At 29.6% G+C, this 25,556-nt stretch overlaps 2 protein-coding genes and 1 non-coding gene across 6 annotated transcripts; 1 reads left to right on the forward strand and 2 right to left on the reverse strand.

Annotated features, from left to right (window-relative positions):
* Positions 1–3,060: 3,060 nt before the first annotated feature.
* LOC105127366 (ubiquitin-conjugating enzyme E2-17 kDa-like) lies at positions 3,061–7,153 on the reverse strand. Of its 2 annotated transcripts, XM_011028634.1 has the most exons (6): positions 7,044–7,153; positions 6,868–6,954; positions 6,033–6,160; positions 4,882–4,986; positions 3,267–3,430; positions 3,061–3,177 (listed from the first exon to the last, which is right to left on the reverse strand). In XM_011028634.1, the coding sequence occupies exons 2-5, from the start codon at positions 6,935–6,937 to the stop codon at positions 3,287–3,289; spliced, it is 447 nt and encodes a 148-aa protein (XP_011026936.1). In that variant the 5' UTR covers positions 6,938–6,954; positions 7,044–7,153; the 3' UTR covers positions 3,061–3,177; positions 3,267–3,286. The 2 variants fall into 2 exon arrangements, with proteins under 2 accessions (XP_011026936.1, XP_011026935.1); XM_011028633.1 differs by having other exon boundaries at positions 3,077–3,430.
* A 7,263-nt stretch (positions 7,154–14,416) lies between these two features.
* LOC105127367 (probable inactive receptor kinase At4g23740) lies at positions 14,417–18,684 on the reverse strand. 3 transcript variants are annotated; one of them, XM_011028636.1, is made up of 4 exons: positions 18,521–18,684; positions 18,348–18,390; positions 16,608–17,911; positions 14,417–15,378 (listed from the first exon to the last, which is right to left on the reverse strand). In XM_011028636.1, the coding sequence occupies exons 3-4, from the start codon at positions 17,839–17,841 to the stop codon at positions 14,732–14,734; spliced, it is 1,881 nt and encodes a 626-aa protein (XP_011026938.1). In that variant the 5' UTR covers positions 17,842–17,911; positions 18,348–18,390; positions 18,521–18,684; the 3' UTR covers positions 14,417–14,731. The 3 variants fall into 3 exon arrangements, with proteins under 3 accessions (XP_011026938.1, XP_011026937.1, XP_011026939.1); XM_011028635.1 differs by having other exon boundaries at positions 18,318–18,390; XM_011028637.1 differs by having other exon boundaries at positions 18,196–18,390.
* A 3,457-nt stretch (positions 18,685–22,141) lies between these two features.
* Positions 22,142–22,213, forward strand: TRNAM-CAU (transfer RNA methionine (anticodon CAU)). Its single transcript has one exon. It is a non-coding gene; the product is annotated as a tRNA-Met (tRNA).
* The last annotated feature ends 3,343 nt before the right edge of the window (positions 22,214–25,556 follow it).

Below are 25,556 nucleotides of genomic sequence, written 5' to 3' on the forward strand. Positions count from 1 at the left end.
AATATTAGACCTAACTCTTTAAAGTTTATCTACATACTAAATTTAATTATATTAAACCTAACTCCCTTAAGTTTAGTTACATGTCAAACTCATGTATATTTGTCAAACTCATGCATATTTGGATCTAGTAAGATGTCAAACTCAATATTTTTGAATTTAGAATCCTTACACCACACACACACACACATAGTTGATGGACTTTATAGGCTTCATATAGAGTCAAAGGGCATCCCTATAACTCTTAACACACAATATTAAGAACTTATGATAGTTATTTCTCTACATCACTAAGTGTATAAAAATTCTCGAATAGTTGATTATATTTCAATCAACATTAATGTTACGAAAGGATTATTATTCCTATAGGTCTATTTTTTTCTCATCAATATTAATATTGTGTAAGGTTAATTTCTATTAACGTAAATGTAATGATGTGTATGAGGCATTATCTATGTGTTGTAAGATAGATTTTTGCATGTAAATTAGATTAAAAAAAGGTTTTCCTGAATACAAAATATATATTATTTTAGTTAATGTTGTGTAAGGGTAATTTCTATTAACATAAATGTAATGTTGTGTATTAGACATTCTATATGTGTTTTATTAAAACTACTATGAGATAGATTTTTACATATAAATTAGATTAAAAATAGGTCTTCATGAATGAAAAATATATTATTTTAGCTTGTTTGAAACACCTATATACGAATCTCAATGTAAATAGTAGAAACTATTTGATTAATCAAATAATTTTTTTGTGTGATTAAATAAAAAAATAGAAACTACAACAATCCCAAACAATCTCTTAATTTAATGGCTAAAAAGTTTAATATATTTATATAAATATGGCTCTTGTTTTTAAACATTGATGTAGCCATCTCCTGTAAATCATACCTAGCAATATATGTCTACTAAATTTTAATTTGAGCACTACTTAGGTTCATTAAACACCTTTTGTTTTATATTTGAATGCTCCTAGAATAATAATAAAAAAGTGATAGGGTGCAGCTCTAATGAGTTGTCCAGGAAGGAGGTTCCTTTTGAATAAAATGTATTGGTCTATGTTTTAGGTTCCTAGTCCAGTCCACTCATATTTTCATGCAAAATATCTTTTCCTGGAAAATATTTTTACATTCCTAGTGTTTTGGCTGAAACCATAAAATATATGATCGATTGTGATATTATTCACTTAATTACTTAAAGAAAAAAAAGACAACGAAAAATATAGCTTTCTTGATTTTGATTCTATTAATGTTATCATCGGTTATTATCATTGTTTCTTACTTCTCTTACACTATATTTACTATAAAGAAATTCATCATAAACACTATAGTATTTTGAACATCCAAACATGTTTTATGGTTTAATTTTAGTAAGTTGTTTGACAAAGACAGCAAATAGTGCTATGTTTACTATAAAGGCATAAATTATAACTGAAAAAAGAATGAATGAATCTAACTATATCAAATTATATGCTATTTACCTGTCTAAAATTAAACTGAGGATAATTTTTTTTAGTTTAAAAGACATCTTATTTAAATCCTAACACGTTTAGGTTTAAGGTAATCAAAATTCTCTATAAGAAGGGACTGAAAAATAATGTTTAAGATTGTAAATTCTGCATTGTATTGACAATTTTCTGCACTTTATTTTTCAATATTTTTTCTGGCTTTAAAACTCTGTTTTCTCTCTAAATTTCCTTATAATCTAAAAGTTAGGTTTATTGAGTATTATTTTCTTGATTCATTAGACTAAGCAAATTGTGTTGTTGGAATTCCAAGAAGTTTAGTGAAGAAAGTCATGTTGCACCAAATGAGAAGTGAGAAAACTTTAAGAATAAAAACATAATCATTGACAACATGAAAACTTTATAAATTTTAAAGTTTTTCAACAAATAATTACATTTTTTATTTATGTTTTAACATTTATTAAAATATATTGTATGATTAGTATGCATGTTAGAAATTTTTTTATATCAATTATAAGTTTAATATATGTTTAATGTGCATTGTAGAATATATATAGATCTTTTTTTGTCATGATTGCAAGTTACTATATTCTAATTAAATTGCATATTTACAAACTAAATATATTTTTATCACTTGTCCAGTTTTATTTGTCAATCTTCAACAACAATTAATTGCTCACAAATGAATCAACCAGGCATTGTGAGCTTGTGTCGTGCTGTCCTCGTTATTCACGTGATGAGGCTCTAAGTGGTTAGGCTTTCAGATTGTTTCATGCTGACGTTTCGGGTTGGCCCAGAAGCGTTTTGGTTTGGCATCTGTTTGTAGTAACTTGGATACAGATATTGCTAGTGTCCCAATGTGTTGACTGTCGAATGCATGCTTTATTGCTTTCGTGTTCTTTCTGCCAAGATCTTTCTTTCTTCTCTTTCCTCTCCCTTCCTGATTCGAAGCCAGAACAACTTTTGAAATATAGCATTATTGGTTCCTTAGGAGTCTCTCCCACCTATAGACCTGGTCTAGGCAACATTTTATTAACCCCATATGGTTAGCCCTGTTCCAGTGGTAAGAGCCTATTAGTTTGCTCATCATAATCTGAAGCTTTGGAGTTAAGGCCGAGGTCCAGGGACAAAAAGCCCGTCTTACCTGCAGGTTCTGCTACCCAAACCACGAAACACGCAGCCAGCAGCCAGTTGCTTTATTGATTTTGTAGATGCCTTTTGCCCTTGGTCAGATTGTCTGTAAATAGTAAATACCCAAGATCCTTCTCTTTCGCGTGTTCTTTTCTTGTTCTTCTTTTTTTGGCATTTTCCTTTTTATATTAAAAAAGGGGGAAATCTTTACTGAATTTTTCCAAAACCTGTTTTTAGTAAACAACTGAATCTTCTCCTATTCCCATGCAAAGAAGAATCATGATGCATTTGAAGAATTTATTGCTGCAAGTTCGAAAGCAACCCTGTACCTGGACTTCTACATTTCCGGTAATGGAAGAAGGAAAACAAGGACTGCAATCACTCGTGTGATGCAGGTGTGCCATGGCGGATGAGGATCATCCTCCAAGCGGTCTCTGAACATGGTTTTGAAAATTGGGATGTAAGGCTGACACTGTAGGATATTCAAGACATTTTCTTCAAAGTTCTAAAGACAATTTCTCATACAAACAATTAAAGCAGCAAATGTATATCAGGATGGGCAGTAATCAATCCTCTCCCTTTTGGTCCGCTCACAAGAGGCACAGATCACACTTCTTCATTATACATGATAATTTAAAGACCAAAGGCAATGGGAAAGAAGCCCTCCCTATCACACATGGCAGCACATTAACCCATTGCATACTTCTGGGTCCAGCTCCTTGCAGTTGTCTCGTATTTGCTCCTGTCAGTCTTGTACATGTGGGCAATCTCAGGCACCAGAGGGTCATCGGGATTTGGATCCGTCAATAAAGAACAAATCGAAAGCAACACCTGAAAACATATGAATGAGAAACTTTCTCCTTTTGCATAGCATAATCAAATCAACCACAACTTGCAGAAAATATGAGTGCTAAATATGAATACAGCAGCACATCAGCGTATAATTTCAAGAGATTGTGAATTATGATGCCATCAGGCCGTGCACTGACTGCTCCAATGTCCCAAGCAAATATCTAAAACTATAGAAAGAAAACAAGGAATTGGAGAAAGAATCCGCAACCATGATGGAATCATCTACAGAACTAAAGACCACAAACAGACCACAAACTTCAGGGAAACCCTTCTTGCATTTGACAAATGTGCACAGCGAACAGATTTTAGAACTTTTATTTCAACTTAAAAATGGGAATAACAGCTAGTAAAAATCTTACATTTACACCTATTTGTTTGCTGAAAAATAGTTTTTTATGGAAAATAAATTTCTGGAAAGCAGATTATTTTTTTATATTAGGCAATATCTTGAAAAATAAATTGGAATTGGCTATGCTATGAAAAATAATCTGGAAAATAATTAATAATCTTTTTTTTTAATTTATCTAATACATATACATATATATAGCATTGGATGTAACTACCTTATCACTTACAATAAAAAAATTGAGATATAAAAAGTATAATTATGGGGAAAAAAAGGATTTATTACATCATATTTATATATAGCTTATTTTATAAAATATAAATATACATATAATATAAATATTTTAAATATAATATTATAGACATATAACATTGTTAAATATTTTTTAAGTAAATTTCATTTTTAAAACCTCAAAATATTTTTTTTAAATTAATGACAAAGCCAAATTACTTAAATATTATTGCTGGAGAGTAGATATTTGGGTTTTTTTAGTACGAAAACAAGTGAGATTTGTGTAAGGTGTTATGCGTGTAAAGACCAGGAAAGTGTTTTCCGGAATTAAAAAGAGAAAAACACTTTCCTTGTGGGAAAGGTTTATTTTTGCTTTTGTTGGTAAACTACTTTCCTGGGAAGTAGTTTCTTAGTGCTCACCAAACATGGGAAAGCTTGGAAACTTGAAAAAAGGCCTTACAATTTTAAAAATTTTATAATGTGTTCAGACTCTCATGCAAATCAAATGACTGTATCACTCCTCTGCACTCTAGATAACATTTAAAGACAAAAAGGAATCACGAATGTGACCTCAAAAAGATTGGAGTCTAACAGCAGACTTTGTAGCATGTGATCAATTTCATGACTACATAAATTATTTTCTGATGGTGCATTTATATAGGACGTGACAATCAAAACATTAACACAAGCAAGCAAAACAAATTTTCCATGTAAATGCAGTAAAACAAATTTTCCATGTAAATGCAGCAAAACTCAGAAGAGTATTTTTCCTTATTTTGCTCAGTATATCTTTTTTTTAGCACAAAAGTATTAGGCATTATTCTATCAGACAGCCTATCTGCAAAATAACAACCTTGGATATGGTAAGGGCAGGGCTCCACTGCTCTTTCAAGATATCAAGGCAAATGCTACCGTTGCTGTTGATATTCGGATGAAAGACCTTTGTCCTGAATGCAACCTGCAAGAACATCCAAGAGAATGGCAACACAGTAAGTAAAATAGAACTATAAGAAAATAAACTCACCTGTTTTATGAAAGCTTCTCAAAATGTAAACCCAAACGATGATAACCAATGAAGCCACTTCAAAGACAGATCAAAGAAGAATGAGAAACCTCTCACTGGTTATTAGAATTTGATACCAGGAGATTCCAAATTTTATGAGGTGAAGCACAGAGTGCCCACAAATGCACTGATTGTTTGCTCTTCATACAGATATTATAGTATCCTTCTATTCGTCTGCATTGAGTACTGCTCACGGCCATTAAGATTAACAAGAATAATATCTCCCTTGAATTCCCAATAAAAAAAAAGAATAAAAATCTTCCAATAACAATTTTTTTAGAAATGTAGAACATCTCCCAGACTGTGGACATGACTCTCTCTCCAGGCAGAAGTTCTCGAGCTCCTATTATCTGTTTTGGCAATGGTTTCAGTATAGGCCTCAGTGAAAAGAAAATACTCATCTCCAAAGGAAAGGCAGCAGCATGGTTGGGGCAGACAAGAGAAAAATCCTTCAAACTAAACCCTTGTTTTGATGCCAGCAGATGCTCTTCATAAGTCCACAGTTGGAATCTTTTGGAACTGATAAGCAAAAATTCCACAAAATGGTATTCTTGAAGGTCCGCATGAATACAGTTTAGCTATGAATGTTCCTAACAACCAAGGAGCACCAGTTAATGCAATTGCGGTCACAACTCTAAACCATAACCACCAGTTTTAAGTTGGGTATGATGTCTATGCAGAGCGCTGCAGCAACAGGCGTATCAGCTTACACATAACATTTCAAGATGAACTCCAGATATGTTTTCCTAGATGGAAAACAAAATCCTGCTATCTTTCTTAATGACTCAGGTATAATATTCATGCAATATACCCAATATCTGAAAGTACCATTATTTTGAGTGTCTAATCAAATGATGGTAGTGTTGAAAGGAAATGACAAACTAGGGAAGAACAAATGAACAAGCAATGTGATGATGACATTGTTAAAGTGAATCAAGTACCTTGGGAGGTTTAAATGGATAGTCTGGAGGAAAATGAATTGTGACTAGAAAGACTCCTCCTGCATACGGACTATCAGGAGGACCCATTATCGTAGCTTGCCAATGGAACATGTCTTCAGCAACGGGGCCTGAAGATGCATATCAACCAAAGCAGAGAAATAAGAACAATTTTGTTCTAAAACTAGCAAAAAAAACACCGGTTTGGAGGTTATTCATAATAAACCAGAAACAAAGAAAAGCAAAAGAAGCAGATAGAAGTGCAATGTTTGCAGCATAAAAAGAATTGATGTGCGTTTGTGGGCAGAGCTTTTTACTTGCCCTTATAGCTACTCCATAGATTTCGAACGAAGAATTATCAAAGGTCCCTAAAGAAAAATTCTTAAATTTTGAGATTTAACAAGATTTAGTACCATAAAAATTTAAAGGAAACAGTAGAAGAAACACTGCAGATTGAGGCTCGGCCATAAAAAAACAGAAGAAGACAATGGTCCATGATTCATATAGCTCGGTGTATAGGTATAGAGCTCAGAACATCCTTATCTTATTAGCACAGATATAAAGACCGATTTCGTGAAGCTAAAACTCCATTTAAACAAAATAACCAAACGATCACAACTCTCGAAAAATAAATAACCTTTTTTCTTTCAAAACCAGGATACATCATACATGTAAACAATAACTTATGAGACCTTGTTTTATCAGAAAAAAAAACGCTAAATATTTCCATAAATTCCAAAAATCAAAACATTTACATATAAAGGCAGCTCCTTTCTTGCACAAATGAAAACGAAAAAGAAAACCCAGAAATAAAAAGCGATTAGATCTCGATTTGAACCTGCGCTGCAAGAAGTAGGAGGGTCTTTCTGGAGATCCTTGAGTTCTTTCAAGATCCGTTTCGATGCCATCACTCAACAAAATCTCCCTGTAAATTCACACCAGATCTTTCAATCAATCAAAACTTAAAAATACCATACCACAGTTGCATGTGATCAAAGATAGAACGCGGAGTACCTGGGAGATCCTCCTTGTTATTATTATTGACCGGAGATTCTTTGAAATGGGAAAATGAGATGAGAGAGAGATAGAGAGAGATTTCAGTTTTAAATGACCAGAGAGTCATTGGATGATGGTGGTGTTGATGCTAGTGTGTATTGTCTTGCTTGGGATTGGTTGATTCCCTTATGTGGGACCGAGTGGTTTTTTGAGATAGACTCTTTTAAATCCTTGGTGTTCATGTAAATTACAGGCCTGTCTCTCAAGTTTTTTCTGTCCTTTTTCCTTTCCTTTTTGTTTTAATCCCTCTACTTGAATTCTGGGCACCCTTTACCCTTACAAGTATTAATAATAATATGATAAAAGAAATCAAACAATTAAAAATGAGAGAAAAAAAAATATTTATAAATCCAACGGTCCCTTTATCTGCTAACTTAGGTGACTGGCGAGCTGGTAGATTAAAAATCACACAATAATTTGAAGGGTGAAGGGCGGCGGTAGCAATTTCCAAAACTAGACTATAAGGATTAGAATGCTAGAACAAACAGAATTGAGGGATGAGAATGTAATTCACTGAACGCGGTTTCAATGGTTGATGTGTCTTTTCCACGCGTTTAATGTTTCGAAGTTCCAAGTGGTCGAGGTCGGAGACGGGGAAGTTATTAAACGACGTCATCTGGTTGTTTCTGATAGCATGCATAGTGTAAGGTACAAGCAATGATTGCTATCAGATCACATCCTGATTTCTTTTATTGATATAATTGTAAACTTGTTGCTATTAATTAAATTGAATTCAAATTAAAAAGGAAAAAAAAAAACGGTGGGGTTGGATGATAGCCAAGATGAGCTAATCCAAGTATATCTTAGTATTATTTTGTATTTTTAAATTAGTTTTTAAAAAAAATTACTTTTAATATTAAATTATAAATTAAACTTTATAATTTATTTTGATTTATTTTATATTGAGTTATTACGATCTCATAATTTAAGTTACGTGTTTGGCAAGTTAACATGCGTTGACTCGGGTTAATTTTCTGGTTTTTTAATTAATTCTTTTTAATTTCATTATTCAACATTAGATTTAAACTAGACTTCATTATTTGTTTTGATTTATTTTTTATGAGAATATTATAGTTTTATGACACGATATATAGATTGATAAGTTAACATAAAATGATCATAATTGATCCAATATGTCATCGTTTTAGTATTTATATAAACTAAATATAATTTTGAATATTTATTTCAAGTTAAATTATATTATAAATATAATCTTGAATATTTATTTCGAGTTAAACTATATTTTTTTTTGTTATTCTAGTTATATTTGGACTTATCTAGTTAATTAATTCATTTTCGGTTATTCTAGTTGTATTTGGACTTATCTAGTTAATTAATTCATATCAAGTCAATTCTTATATATTTTAATTTTTTTATATACATAAAAAACATATTAAAAATACCTAAACATTATTTTTACATATATAAAAACAAAGATACAATTCGCAGTGTAGTTGAAGCCAACAATCTAGTTTATCCTCTATAACTTGTTGTGTTTTTTAGTAAATACAGGCTAAAAGGATGAAAAATAAAAAGAGAATAACTGTAAAAATATCGAGAGTAAATGAGAAAAGGACAAAAGGTAACGATTCGCATAATGCAATTATTGGAATTGAAAAATGATTAGATATTTGATTACGGGTAAGATATTTTTTAAAAAAAATAAAAGAAATTATATATAATTTTTTTAATATATTTATATGATAAATCAAGAATTATATATGTTGATAAAAAATAAAAATAAAAACTCAAGAAAGAGATATAAATCAAAATACTTAATCTTGCAAATTAGGACATTTAGCTAGTTGTATTTCTAAAATAATTTATTAAAATAATTTTTTTATTTAGGCATAAAAAAATAAAAATAGAAACATGAGTTAAATTAATTGAAAAAAATAAAAGAAAAAAGCAATATTATACAAGGTTGTATATACTACAAATATTTATTGAAAATAATATTTTTTTACTTTTAAGAATAAAGTTCATCTATAAAAAAGATAAAAAAAAATGTAAATTAATTAGAAAAACTCTTCAAAATTTAAACATATAATAAAAATAATTAAAAGAGGTTTTCTAAATAAAATGAAAAATAAAATGGATATTAATCTAACTATAAAGAAAAAATTAGAGAAAAAAATACTTGTAAAAAAAAAAGCACTAGTTTTAAAAGGTAATACCTATAAAAAAAAAAGCACTAGTTTTAAAAGGTACTTACAAAAAAATAAAATAAGCAATGGTTAGGTGTTGTTGAGTCTAGCAAGCTAGGCCAACCTACCTGATTCATTTTGTTAAAGCTTACGTGATATGACCTTTATTTTTTTGAATTGCAACTGAAGTGTATATTATTCTATCATCTATAATTTTTATGTTGGAAACAAAAGGAATTAAATGACGCATCATCTGATTTGCCTAGAAAATGGTTAGAAAATTAAGGTTTTTATTTTTCAACCTTTTCTTACCCAAGACATCTTAGTAATCATGATAAATCTATCATGGTCTTAAACAAAAAAAAAACCTAAAAAACAAAATCAACACACAATTAAAAATGAAATTGATCTCATATCTGTTTTTTCATGGACTTTAAAGGTAAAAAAAATATCTAATATAAAAAATTGATCTCATATCTGATTTTTCTTGAACTTTAAAGGTAAAAAAAATATCTAATATAGACTTTTCTTGTCAAATAGAATCATTTGACATAAATATTGATAATTATGATAGTTTAAATTAGTGTTAATAATATTTTTTTCTCTTTACTACCATAATTTAGTGACCTCTTTTGATTAGGAGCTAAAAATAATAAAAATAAATTTGTTGTTAGATGACCAGAATATATATCTCTTAAAACTTTTGACATATCATCAACCAAAATAAATTTTCTAATACCAAAATAATTTTTTTAAAGTGAACAAGGCCATCCAGAATGTTATCTTCATTTAAAAAAAATCATGCAGTCCAAGTCAACTACAATCATTCTATTTTATTTAAATTTCTACTTTATGAAAGATGATCATTTTCAGTTTAAATATCTAATTTTTTCTTATTTATTTGATATTTCATTATATTATTTAAGTTTTAGTTATCTTGATCTCCCGTTTCCTTTTTTTTTTTCTCACTACCTAATCTTTATACACGCGTGTGTGTATAATTTTATAAAACATGCAATACAATAACAAAATACGCGAAGGTGTTGGAAATTATGAAACAATCATAAATTGATTGATTTGCATTGATTTTTTTTATAAATTTTTGTTTTTTTTTAATATATTAAAAAACCAAAGGTCAAAATGGGTTATGATGGTTGATATGTTTGTGTGATGCTTCTTAGAATATATTTTTGTTTAATTTTATAATAATTAAAATAAATATTTATAAGAAACTTGAATATTTAAATTATAAAGGAAAATCATCTTTCATATTCACATATTCTTTTTTATTTTGACTAATCATGTCTTTTTTTACCATCAATTTTTTTTTAAATAATAACATAAAGAAATTAAAATAAATACTTTAGAAGCAATCATCTTTTAAGTTAAATATAAAAATATACTTATTTAATAAATAACCTCTTATTTTATAACAAAAAATAAAATAAAATGAGAATGCCATAACCTTGTAAAAAGAAAAAAAATAAAAGCTTAATTACTAGCAAATTAAACACCGAAAGGATAAATTAATTAAAAAATTGAATTTCAAAAAAGGATAATAAGATTTGACTCAAGTCAGCATGTCAAATTTATGACCAGTTGTAAGATTAAGACAAACCATACAAAATAAATCAAATGAAACAACGAGTATCAACTCTTAAGCAAATTAAATAATGAAAGGCAAAACATAAAAAAATAGATAAAAAAATATCAGCAAAAATTTGAAATTAACTAGGTTAACTTGACAAAACAATAATTCATGATATAATAACAAGATAATTCCATTTAAAAGATGAAACTATAAAAAATAATAATTAAAAAACAAAAAAAAGAAAATGAAAGTATCATGCTATTTTTTGAAACCTCACAAGCTGGATCATGAGATCGGAATACCCCATATAACACAAGTCCAAAAAAATCACAAAGTAAATTTCTCAATTATATATAAAAAAATCAAATAAAACAATGAGGATGAAATTAAAAAATAAAATAAATAAATAAAAAGGATAAAAATAGCAACCAGACGAATAAGAACCAAATTTGATATCAAATTTTTTTTAAAGAGAGATTAAATTGAAAAATAAAATAAATCAAGGTAAGAAAAAAATACAAAAAAAATAGCAAAAAAAAAAATAAAGACCAAACATGGTAAATGAAAAAAATTAAAAGGGAATAAAATTGATAAAAAAATAATTTCATGAGTCGTTTCAAATATAAATAATAATAATTAAAATAATAAAAAATAAAATTTAAAAAAACAAATTAAATGACCGTTAAAAAAATACAAAAAAAATAGCAAAAAAAAAAATAAAGACCAAACATGGTAAATAAAAAAAATTAAATTTAAAAAAACAAATTAAATGACCGTTTTAAGAAAATACAAGGGCTATCATAGAAACTACGAGGAAGAAAAAAAATAAAAAGAAAAGAAAAGATTGTTGATGCTATTATGAAGGTTTTTAGGCCATATGTGCTGCTCTAGGATGGAGAAGTTGCTAGGAGGAATTGAATGAGATCTTAAAAGCCCGTTAGGTCATTGTAAGTGATAAGACGTCACTCGGACATTTAACACTTTCTTTATATTTATAAAAACACTAATTTGCCCCTATATATAGAAAACAAGGTGAAAAGGGAGAAAAAAAAACTGCTTTTAATGATTTTTTCTTTCAAATGTAATCTTGTTATTTTAGTGTCCTTAAGAAAAAAATGAATAAGCCACTAAGATTAGTTTTTTTTTTTTTGCTTTTAAGATAATGAAGTAATTTTATTATATTAACAAAATAAAAAGAAATAAAAAGATAAATTTAACTCAATCAAGTTGATAATCATTAATGTATCGTGTGAAAGAAGATGATTTAATATGTTTTTTTTTAAGAGAAAAGAAAAAACATAAATACATTATTCTAATCAATAATATTTTGTGTCCCGAGTCTTTGACTCTTTGGTGTTTTCCTCAGTTCTTTTAGTTTTTGATAATATTATAAATTAAAAAAAAATAGCAGCCACCCCACCCTTTTATCCTAGCCGGAATCCGGCAATCCAAATGCAACAAACCAAAACAGTAGCACAACAGACCCACACAGATCCATCACTAGCCTTTAGCACACTGCCCTCACCACTGGACAACCCCCCCTTCTCCTCCACGCCACCATCGCAAACCTAATCGACGTCGACCAAAACGAACCCAACCACTATTCCTGGATGGCCCCCTTTTCTCCTCCATGCCACCACCTCAAACCACCATGACACAGAAACTAATCTAGACCGACCGGACCCATCTCTTTTGTCCCTCTCTTTTCAATCGGCCAATAGTCACTATGCCAACGACCACTATCAATTCCTTATCTCATTGTGACTCATAATAACCCAGTACACTATCCCCAGATCAACAGCCAAACCAGAGATCCAAGATAAACCACTAGTACAAGTCAAGGAGCAAAAAACCATCTCTCACAAATATTTTTTTGCAAAAATGCTTGCCCTTCCTCTTTTCATTACTCTCGAGACCTGAGAAACTCCCCTCTTTCAGTACTCTTTTTGCAAAATCCCTAATGCAATCTTCCTACACATTCCCACAAGAATCGTTGCACTTGTTCTTGAAGTTGTCGTTAGGGTGTAAAAACACAATCATCATCTCCTAAAACTAATAATAATAATAGTGACGAGGCGCAATCTTTCTGTGATCTGGACGACAAGGGAGAGAAGATGAATTCCTCGTTTGTTTGCTGGATGGATAGTAATTTTTTTTTTGAAAAGTAAATTTTATAAAAATAAATTATTTTTTTATATTTAATAATATAATAAAAAATAAATTATAAAATACTTTTTAATATTTAATTATATCATAAAAATAAAATAAAAAATAATTTATTAATATTTTATTTTTCTTAAGTTTATTAAAATAATAAAAAATAAATTTTATAAATTATAAATTTAAATAAGAATGAAATTAAAAAAAATATAATTTCATAAATTATCTAAAATAAAATAAATAATAATAAAAATAATAGGGATGAAATCTAAAAAATAAAAATAAATAAAAATAATAATATTAACATTTCATATAAAAAAAAAATAATATTAACATTTCATAAATTATTTCAAATAAAATAAGTAATAATAAAAAAAATAAAGATCAAATTTGATAAATAAAAAATTGATAAGAAAAAAAATAATTATAAAAATAAAAATTAAAGTTAATATAAAAATTAAATTTTAAAAAATAAAATTGAATAATAGATATTCAAAACAAAAAATATATACCAATCAAAAGTTTAAGAATCAAATTTAATATAATCAACAAATAATATGATAACCTCTAAAAAATATTTTTTGTTCAAATTTTTTACAAAAATATTTTTTTGAAAATCAAGTCAAATGCAACCTCTAAAAAATATTTTTTTTATTTAAAAAAATATTTTTTTATTAATTTTTTTAATAACAAAAAAATACAAAAAAATTAAAAAATAATTTATTAAAAATTACTTTTTAGAAATGACGGAAAAAAATAAAAGCTAAAAACAAAGAATGAACGTGTCCTCTTCTTAATTTATTCAACTAAAAAAGAGAGTATTAGTCTTTTCTATCATTTTGGCTAGGGGAGGAGGAGGAGGAGGAGGAGGTGGCGGCCAGTATGGAGGAGGAGGAGGAGGAGGTGGCGGCCAGTGATGCTAACTGAATAATAGACTCGCTTCGCTTCCCCTTCTAGTTCCACCACATTTACACTTTGTTTTTCACCGAAAATAAATAAATACAACTCTAAGCTGGGAAAGACATGAGACCCTAGCAAAAAATAATGGCTAGGGTTTCAAGTTGACAGAAGAAAGGCATTTGCGAGAAATTCACTAGTAATTAATGCAGCTTCAATCTTTATTTTTTAAATGAAAAATGACTTTTCTTTTTTTTTGTTAATTATCACACATCTACTTGGTTGAGGCTGGTCTGTGAAGACCTTGATGGTGGGCTGGCTTGCAAAAAGAAGCCTCTAGCTATGGAACCGGAGCCTCATAATTGTTGCAGGCGAAAGCAAAGAGAAGCAACCAGATGATCAGTTCCGCCAGTACAGGAAACTTGGTAAGCAAATCAATAGTTACAATCAGAATATCAGTTTTTAGCACCAAAGCAAACTGGTTTTCAGACGATCGATCACAGTGAGGCATCAATGTTTGCCCTGCGAAGTAATAATTCATGAAATATGCAACTAGCATGATTTTGCATTCAATCAATCATATCGGTAGAGAGAGAATGTTTTAACATTTACATGGATCAATAAGCAGCTGATGTACAGAGCCACTTTCTCGGGCGTCAACAGTCCACTGATATGCTGATTTCACCTACCTCACCCATCTAGGTTCTAGATGATGAAAGTTTCATCGGAATTAGTTCATTGGAACAGTTTGGAAAAATTGAGGTGATGATATACAACCAGACTGGAAAAAAAAAAAAATTAAAAATAAAGAAAAAGGCAGGCCCGGTGGCTCAGCTTGCTCTTGCTGAGATTCAGGATTCACTTTCAATCACCAGAGGTGGCGGTGTAGAACTTTCAGATCTGTTTTGAGGAGTTTGGTGATTCTCAGTGTCCATCTGTCGGACATTCTCTATCATTATCACCACATCCGTCATTTTAGGTCTTTTATCTGGCATCCTCGCCACGCAGGACATTGCTATCTGCAACATCTCCACCATCTCTTCTTCGATATTGGGATACCTCATCAGCTCAACGTCAAACACTTCAGCTGTCCACTCCTCTCTAACAACAGAATGAACCCACCTGACTAAGTGGATAATCTCATCACCACCCGTGGTATGAATTGGGGACTTCCCAGTAAGAAGCTCCAATAACACCACTCCAAAGCTGTAGACATCAGAAGGCTGTGCAGCTTTCCGGGTGTCTGCTACTTCAGGGGCACGATAACCAGCAGCGCGAGCAATAGGTGGGGTTAATGGGCTTGTTATAGTCGCTAAACCAAGATCAGATACACATCCATACTGCTGAGAATTAAGAAAGATGTTTGAGGATTTGATGTTTCCATGGACAAATTTCCCGCCATTCTCTGCATGGATAAGAGCAATGCCTCTTGCTGCACCTATAGCAATTCTCATTCTGGTGTCCCAATCAAGTGGGACTCGCTCACCTCCTCTTTTTCCTGCAAAAGTTACCTATGCATCAGAGGATACATGCAACTCTCAAGTCATTAACCAATTTACACACGATGAAAATAGGATGGAGGAGATCAACAGGCATCCACCATAGAGCGTGTTCTACTAGAAAATTCTCAAGGTCAAGGAAAAGCCATACTTGATCTCATGTTTGGACTGTTCCACAATCAGAAAACCACGCTAGAAAGTTGTATGCAGTTCAATGATATCTTATATGACTAACCAACCTTCACCTGCGCTTAGGATGAATCTTCATGTGACAAGTACTCAACTAAAGAGCAAAGCAACCTATAATGGAAGTATTGTAGTGTTTTAGAAAATTAAATTGTATTAGAACTTGCATGTCATTGTTTTTCAGTCATGTTTCACATTGATCTCACCACTAAAATGACTACTAACTGATATCGTGGATTCTCTGTTAATTATACATCCTCTAACCGCATGATGTTCACATATGGGAAGAAGAAAAATCAACATACTTCAGAAAATCACGCCTCCTACATTATCTCAACAAGTCCATCTAACCTCGGAAAAAAAGAATGAAAATCTATTTCCTTTTCAAGAATCTCAGTACTCAATTCAACCACAAGCTTAACTACAGTTCAGGAAAGGATTCCCCTTTTGATTGCACTCAAGGGCCACAGTTTCTGTTAAATCTTACAGCTTTGCCAAAGTATCCCTAATTAGGACAACGCATATACTTCGCTGTCACTATTACTTGCAGACGTTCTTTTGGCAAGTAAAGAGTCACAATCCATAGAGGATGAAACGACAACTCCATATGTACTTCTCCAAAGTACACTACGCTTAGCAAGGCCAGCAGGACATATCAAGCATGAACGGAAGCCCATTTCAAAATAGCAACAGAAGTAGGCCACCTTGCCCTTGAGTTGTGGTCCTAATGCAGATGTGTTTCAGCAAGCATATATCATATATTAAGCAAATGTGTATTAGAGTATTAACCCATCTAGATTATGAGAGTAGTGAATTTCCTCCAGTTAAGTTAAATCAGAATTCTCATATGAATAATCACAGCCATGTCAATAACTCAAACAGAACCTGCATGCATGCTGAATGAATAGGATTTGAAAGCATCTCCTTCCAAAAGTGAAGATTAAAAATATTGGCAATTTTAATTTTGCTGTTTTAGAAATGGCAAGCATAATTGAACTCCTAGCATATAAGAGAACAAAGGATATTGGAAAAGGCAACGTACCATGTAGCATGGAAGAAATGCTCCCCTGATTGTAATAATCATAAACCATCAGCTTCTCATCTTTGGAATAGTAATAAGCTTTCAGTTCAACCACATTCTCCTGCCGAATGCTTCCAACAACCTCCATCTGCTGCTCGAAGTCCCTCTTGCCAACACTCACTTCCTTCAACCTCTTCACGACCACCGTGGTTGCATCCTCCAGAATCGCCTTGTAAGCCATACCAAATGTACCCTTTCCCAATACCTCAGCAGAAGCCCTCAACAAATCCTCCAAATCAAATGCATAGTTACACCCCTCAAAGAAAGTCAATCTATTATTAGCATCCTGACTCCTTGACACCACTTTCTCCGGTGACATTCCTCCTTTAAGCAACTTCCCTGGAAACTGAGCCTCGCCCTTCTTTCTCGAGCAACAAACAGCTACGAAGAAAACAAATGCTAAAAGCCCCAAAACACAAGAAGCAACTATAATCCCTAGCAAAGTTTTTTCACCAAGCCCCCTCTTATTCTTAGATCTTGGATAAGGTGTGTCAGATGGAGTAACAACCGGCGAAGCATGAGAAGGAAAAGTTTCAAATGGAATATTGTTACCAGAAAACACTGAGTTAGGGAATCTTCTAAGTGACCTTGGTACACTCCCACTAAGATTATTGTCAGACAAGTTTATCTGATGCAGATTTGGCAAATTAAAATCAGGGACTTCACCGGAAAGCGAATTGTTTGCGAGATTCAAAGCAGCAAGGTGACTCAAGTTCGAAAACGAATATGGAATTCTGCCATTAAACCGATTATTGGACAGATTAACAATTATAAGATTAGGCCAAAGTGAGAAATCAACTGGCAGTGACCCAGATAAATTATTATATTGAAGATAAAGAAAAGACAAGTTCTTTAAATTAGAGATATCGAAAGGAAACTCCCCACTAATACCATTGGATCTAAGGCTCAAAATCTGCAATGCTGAGAGACGACTGAGAGTGTTTGGTGGAATTGGGCCATGAAATCCAACACCAGGCAATCTGACAGCAATCACACGAGTCCCATCTCCACTGCAAATGACTCCAGTCCAGTTATTGCAAACTGGAGAGCTCTCATTCCAGTTCAAAGACCGAGAATGTGGCAAATTGTTCACAAAATCAAGCAATGCCTGCTTATCCTCAACTGGGTCTGAATTTACTTGAAAGAAAACAACCTCCACCAGTAAAATGAGACACAAAATGTGCTTAGCTTCCATGGAAGCAAAAAACGAGCTGTTTCTTGCTTTTACTTTGGAGGGTTTTGTTTCACTTTCTTTCTCTCTTTCCCTGCAAAAGAGGTATATATGGTTTCAAGTCAAGAAAAAAATAACCAAAGAAAATCCCAAAAAATAAAATAAAAAAGTCACGAAATTTTAAAAATTGAACACACAACGTGGATAAACGAGGGAAAAAGAGAAAAAAATCCAGACTCCAAGATAATTGTCTAAAAAAGTAGAGATGAACTCTGGTTTGTTTTAAACATTAAAGAATGAAACTTTTGCAGGCTTTGAATAATGGGTTTTGGTCTAAAAGCGGATTCATTTCATTTTTTAAGGCAAAAAATTCTTCACTAGATTCTATGCTCTTCTCTTTTTGTTCTTTGCTTTCCCAACTTCTTAGCTCCATTTCTCAAAACCCCAAAAACACACATCGCAAAACCCAACATAAGGTAAGCCACCACAACCACACTCACAACCACATCGTACACACAATTAACGCACACCTTAATTTGTCAGATCTGTAACAAAGCACCCTCAAGCAGAACCCTGTTAAAACACCACGAAAGAAACTTGTCACATACTAAGAAAATGCATTGCAATGAATGACACGTTGCATGACAAAGATGAATTAGATAGAAAATGAAAAAAAATGAACACAGGAAATGTGAAAATGTACAAGCTATGATTTCTTTGAAGGGTAAAGCAGCATGACAACAATAGTGCTCTCAGTTCTGAAAAAGTACTCTTAGAGAAAATCTGTCAAGATTTTCCATGATAAAAAAATATAAATACATGGAGAGAGAGCTGAAAAATGCGAGAGAAATAAATTGACAACGGCTCTGTTTCATAGTTTTTTTCAGTAATCGAAAGTAGCAATATGTGAGTTTCTGGCTTAAAATTATTATGGTTCTTTAATTTTTTATATTTAGTCAAGTCAAGTCCTTCACTTTAAATTTTTTCAGATGAACACTTATATTTCAAATTCAAATCAGTTTATCCTATATGAGTCCATTGGCAAGCGTCCTGCATGACAAACTAAATTTTTTAAAATGAAAAAAAAAAAGATATGAGGTTTTTTGCAATAATTTTAAAAATCTCTTCACTTGAATTTTTTTTTTTAACACAAGTTTCTAACAAAAACTGTATAAAAATTACTCAATATAAATTAATTTATTTAACAGGTTTGAAGAAAATTTGGATGACCAATTTTTATTTTAAAAAATTAATAATAAATAATAAAATTAAGAAAAAATAAATTTTTCTTTAACATAAGTTTTTAACAAAACCATATAAAAGCTAACTTGATATAAATTGATTTATTTAATGGGTTCAAAGAAAACTTAGATTACTAGTTTTTATTTTAAAAAATTAATATTAGATAATAAAAATTTTAAAAAATAATAAAGCAAAAAATAAAAGGAGACGTGAACTTTTAAAATTAGTAACCTGTATTAATAGACTGAAAATATCATATATAAAAAAGCAATAAAACTTAACCCCCAATAGTAAATATAATATTGAATAATAAATTATCACTATTATTATTATTATTATTATTATTATCTTCATTGTTATCATTGCAACTAATATTACTATCATTACAATTATTATTAATACTATTATAATAACAACAACAATAATTTTGCTTAAATGATAAAGAAATATGTTTTAAGAAACTTTGTATCATCCAAAAAAAATTGTTATCATTGCAACTAATATTACTATCATTACAATTATTATTAATACTATTATAATAACAACAACAATAATTTTGCTTAAATGATAAAGAAATAAATTTTAAGAAACTTTGTATCATCCAAAAAAATAAATATGATTTTAATAAAGTTATGATATTAATCCTTTTAAACTACCTGATTCCCTAACAATCATGCTTAATGTCTAAAACATCAAAGGTTTTGAGTAGCATGCTCGTCACCCTTTTATGTTTGACATTTAACATATCATAGGCTTAGAGCAACATATTAAGCTCTCAAATTCCTTTTCCCTAACATGTGATAAAAAAATAAATACAATCCTAACTTACATCCAAACAATATATATTAAGACTTTAAATAATATTATTCCAATCAATATCCTCGGTCATATAGTTTTTATAGTTACAAACATAAGAACATTGTAGATCTTCTTCCTATGTCTCCTTACTCTATAATATTTGATTCAACCGAATCTTTTAAATGTAGAGTTTATAATTTATATGTTAAGATTATAGAAAAGAATTTAAGCAAGTAATGAACAATACAAATTTTAAGTTAATTTACATAAGTATCATGATTTACTTAATGTTGAAGATTATTTTATGATATAGATCAGACTTGAATGATGTCCTTTAAAAATCAGTTATAAATTCGAAATGAATAACGCTAGACCATTCAGAATATTGCTAGTAATTGAATCAAATAATCATGTCATTAAATTGCCGCTAAACTTTAATATTAGTTTCACTTTTGACATGAATGATCTTGTTATATATAAAACACAATAATATTTTCTTGATGATCATTTTGAAACTTTTGTCCCATTGTCCTTGTGTTTGGTAAAAAAAAAAAACATATTTAATGTTATTTTAGAATTTGGTAAAAAAAAACATATTTAATGTTATTTTAGATGTATAAGCTGTTTTTACTATAAATGATAAGTTTAAGTGAATTTCAGTATATAAGTTAGATAACCAGTTTCATATTATATCTGGATTATCAGATAGATATCATATCAGTTTGATTAAGATTTTTAAGAGTATTATTGAAGCCACTTTGAACTACACTCGAAGGAATTGAGTTTTTCTAACCCTAAGAGAGTTGATGGAAACACCGAACCGAGATATTATTTATGTATTTATATGATTATAAATGATAGAGGGTATCAAAAATTATTGAGACATTGAGATTTAATTTATATTTATTTGAATTTTTAGTTGAGATTTATTAATTATTTTTTATTAATTAATTTTTTTTATTATTGTTAATTATTTTATTTAGTGGACTATAAGCTTTGGCTTTAGTTAGTGTTTATATATATATATATATGCAGCAAAAGTCATGGTGATGCAGGATAAGAATTAAGCAATCTAACTTAGATTACAATATCTCAACTAATTTCCTATGAAACTATAAACCCTGGAATTGATGAACCAAATAAAGTGAAATGGAGAATTAAAGAAATCCCCCTTCATTTTCAATTCATGTCCAAGCCAAACCTTTGCGGGAAAAAAATTTGATTTCGATTAGCTTTTCCACATCGAAGATGTGACCTAATTTAATAGTATAAAAAACCCAATTAGGTTTTCACTTTTCACTCCGTGCACCTCTCATTTTCGTTAGCAACCTACTACATGAAGTAGTGCATGTCTCCATCTTTGTTCAACCAATTCTGAACCACCTCTTTAGGGTTCATGGCCCTTATCACGAATCTCTTAGATCATCGGCCGACCTTGCTGTCTACATGGTTTGGTCAAACGTTACGAAATTGTCCACAGGTTGCTTGTCAAGGTCAAAGAAGCCTAAGCTACTCATGCAATGACAAGTGTCTCAAACCCTCTGGGCAACACTGTTCATCTTGACGAGAAGCATCCAGAATTCCAAATGGGATTATTATGAATTAAAGAAGAAAAACAACAGAGCATCCAATTATTAAAGGTGTTAGAATAAAAGGTTGCAAATGGATCTTTCCATGGCTCCTTACTGGCTGGACCAACGCCCTTGTACATGAGTGAAAGGAGGATTTTATTAGTATTGTGCGCTCAGCTGAGGGAAGAACACATGCATCATGACACGGTCTGCCGATTACCAAAGCAATAATTCAATTTTGATTTGGTAAAAACTTGGCCTCTTCTGTTATAGGCGGGGAATATTGAAGGAGGCTTGATGTAGCAAGTATTAGCACCCTCTTTTTTCTTAGATTGAAGTATTAGGACTCTTGCGGTTACATGTAGAGATGTATAATTTGTTCATTTTTGTGCTTTAAAAGTTTTTTTAATATTTTCAGATCATTTTCATATATTAAAATAAAAAGTATATTTTAAAACAAAAAAATCTTAAAAAGAAAAACTATAATTAAAATATTCCAACATTATCATCCTTAAGAATAGCCCTTTTTTGGGCTCTATCTTGATGTCCATCGTGTATTATCATGAAATGCAATCTATCAAATTCCTTGGCTTTCGGTACACATAGATAGCCTAAATAGGTGAAGGGCATCTGTCCAGGCCACAGCCGACAAGGAAAAATCTACCGGCACTAACTTTGTTTAAATATAACCTGCAAAACAATGTGTACAGTGGATCAGAGTGGCGCAGCGGAAGCGTGGTGGGCCCATAACCCACAGGTCCCAGGATCGAAACCTGGCTCTGATAACAGAGTAGCTTCTTTGGCCATTAATTTTCTTTGACTTAACACAGGGGTGTTCATTTTTTCACCCCTGTAAATTTAAAATGTTTCACTTCGGGCACTGAAGTTTAGAATTTCTTAATTTCAACGTTAAATCTAAAGCTTCCGTGCCCCTTGAATAAATGTATTAACCAATATTAGATAGTGTCAAATGTATGTAAAAACTTTTGATAATATTAACTGCGATACTAAAAGGATTGTATAAAGGATACGTACTTATTTTTGTTTAATTAAATCATTTTGTAAGGTAATTTCGTAAGATAAAATTTTAAATTATAGTAAAAGGATAAAATTAAAAGAAAAAAGACCACAATATAGAACATGGAGAAGACAAGTGACCAATCTCAAATTCATGAAAAAATAGCTTTTCATTCTATCTATTTTTTATTTTGAAGTTTATTTTATTTATTTTTTAATTTTTATATTTGAGAGATGAGAGAGAAACTCGTTAAAAAAAAAAAATTGTTGGTTGGTCACATCATGATAACAAAAAAAATTCAATCTTAGTCTCAACGAGTTTCGTTCAACGAAAGAGTACATATTTATTTTGTTTAATTGAATTACTTTACGATTTAATTTCATGAAATAAAGTTTTAAATTATAAAAATATAAAATTAAAAGAGAGATAACTACAATGTAAAACATAGTGAAAACAAGTGACTAATCTTAAATTCATAAAAAAAGTGTTTTTCAATTTATCTATTTTCCTTTTTCCTCTAATTTAGTTCCTTAAGATTTTGAAATTTTAATTTTAATCTTGAAGTTTATTTTATTTATTTTTTAGTTTATATGTTTGAGAGGAGGGGGAGAAACTGTCAAAAAATGAATGATGAAGGAAATAAAATATTATTAGCTGGTATATTTTGACAATAAAAAAACTAATTTTAATTTTAATAAGTTCGATTCAATGAAAAAAAATTAATTTTAATATTTTTAAACTTTCATTTTGTCCAAAAAGTAGATAGGGATTGAGAGATAAAAAAATTTTCCAGTTTGATTTTATACTTGTAGACTAATTTATAAATATTTTAAGTTGAGAGATTAATTTACTATTTTAATAACAATGTTTGTCAGTGTTTTTAGATAAAAATATATAAAAAATTAAATATTTGAATATAAAAAACTCTAATATGATTTTTCAATCACTTTTCTAGAAGATAAAAATTTGACAAGTGAATCACATGTCATTTGTTTTTTCAAATTAAAGGGATGATATTTCATTTCATCGACTCCTTTTTCCAAATTAAAAAAACGAAAGGAGCAAGCACGCGTGGATGCCCTTTCCTTTAAATGAGAAAGGTGCACCGAGCTACCCAGCTGAGGTGCTTGGCCTTTGTGTATTCATCCCATTGTGTCATTTTCTTTTCTTTTGATTAACTTTCATGAAAATAAATAAATTAAAAATATAAATTTTGAAAATAATATTATGTTTTTTAATAAAATTACTGAGTGCATTTTTATACAACCCTTTGTGATTTAAATTTTATTTATAATGTTTTTTTGGTTTTTCTGCGCAATTATTTTTTATTATTGCATAATTACATAGAAGAAAAGTCTTAAAAAAACCCAAGTGTATCATACTTATATTTTCCAATACTTCCACGACATAGTAATGAAAACATTTTTTTTTAATTAAATTTTGCTTCTATAATTCTATTGTATCATTTTGCTTTTAAAAAACAGATATTATGATAAACAAATTGTCAAAAGAGAAACAACTTTAACAGAATGAAGAGGTTTTAATTAAAGAAATTCTTTTTTCATCCTTTTTTCAGTCTAATCACACATTATATTTTATTAAATGAAGTATATTGCTAAAAAAACTACATTTTTTAGTTGAGAAAAATAGATTAATATTTATAAAGAAGAATATACTAGTAAATTATTTTATTTTAATAGAATTTAAATTATTACTTTTCTTATAAAAACATTGTTGACAAACAATTATATATGAAAAAGATTGAATAGCTCCCTACAATACAAGAATACATATTTTGATTTATATTTATATTTTAATTTTAATTTAGTTTTTGATTAATCATTTCATTGCAGTTTGTATTTTTTTCAACAAAAAAATAAATATGCAAGCTTTTGCAATGTTTTTTATACATAAAACATTACATGTGTAAATCAAAATTGCTTATTCAAGAATCTAATTAAAATAAATAGATAATTATTTGTATAAATAAATAACTAAAAATTCATTATTGATAACTTAAAAAATTAAAAATTAAATATAAATAAAAATATTTAACCTGATAATATAGAATATCTATGAGGTTGTGTTAACTCAACCAATATACCAACCGTGACAATAAATTCCAAACCATATGAAAATACAGTAGCATATGATTTGTAGTTTCAAACTCTTTTTTTACATAAAGGAAAATTAAAGGTAGCATACTTCTATGATAAAGAACAAGTCAATTAGCTAGTTCTTACATTAGTGTTTACGCCGACAAACTTTAAACTATAATGGGTTAACGGTCTTTTTTGTCTTCTTTTATGATAATCTTAAAACTCAATAATTCTATAAAAGCTAAAACGTAGTTTATCTATTTTAAACTATTTTGCTTATATCTTTTGCTTCTTTATATATATATATATATATATAAACACTCTTCAAACTTCAAAGTATAACATAATATAAGGTATTTCTATTTGAATATTAACTAGGGTTTGGCTATAATAATAAAAAATTAAAATGGAAAGTAAATTCACTATGATCATATTTTTTTTTTATGGCTATGGTGTAATTATTATTTTTTTATTTAAAAAAAATTAAATATCTTTAAAATTTATTTTAAAGATATTTTAATTCTTTCACTTGACCTATTAGTCATTAAAGGATTATCCAGAATAAAAAAAGTATATTTTTTTAATTTCATAAACATGATAAAATTATCTAACTACCCCAAGTTAAAAAATTTAAAGTTGGAGGTGTTTACATCTTTTTATTTTTAAAATATAAAAAAATAATTTTATCATTTAAATAAAAAAAATAAACCATACACCCAGAGGCCTTTGGTTCTTTTCACTTCAATTTTTTTAATCTTTTAATAACAATTTATTGTTATTTCAATGAAAAGATGGTTAATACATATAAAGCTTTTTAATAATAAAAAATATCCTTTTATTATATTGCTTAAAGAGCCACCATATCCCTTTCATGTTGGCATGACATATGCTAGCATTGACAAAGTAGTTTGTTACTAGCGAATTTTTTTTGTTTTATATATTTTTTTAAAAAAATTATAACTTATTTTTTTTGTTATTATTTCAATTTTAAACCTTTTCTTTTTCTTTCTA

This window comes from Populus euphratica, unplaced genomic scaffold, assembly GCF_000495115.2.
Source record: "Populus euphratica unplaced genomic scaffold, PopEup_1.0 scaffold7.1, whole genome shotgun sequence".
In the NCBI taxonomy this organism is placed as follows: Eukaryota; Viridiplantae; Streptophyta; class Magnoliopsida; order Malpighiales; family Salicaceae; genus Populus; species Populus euphratica.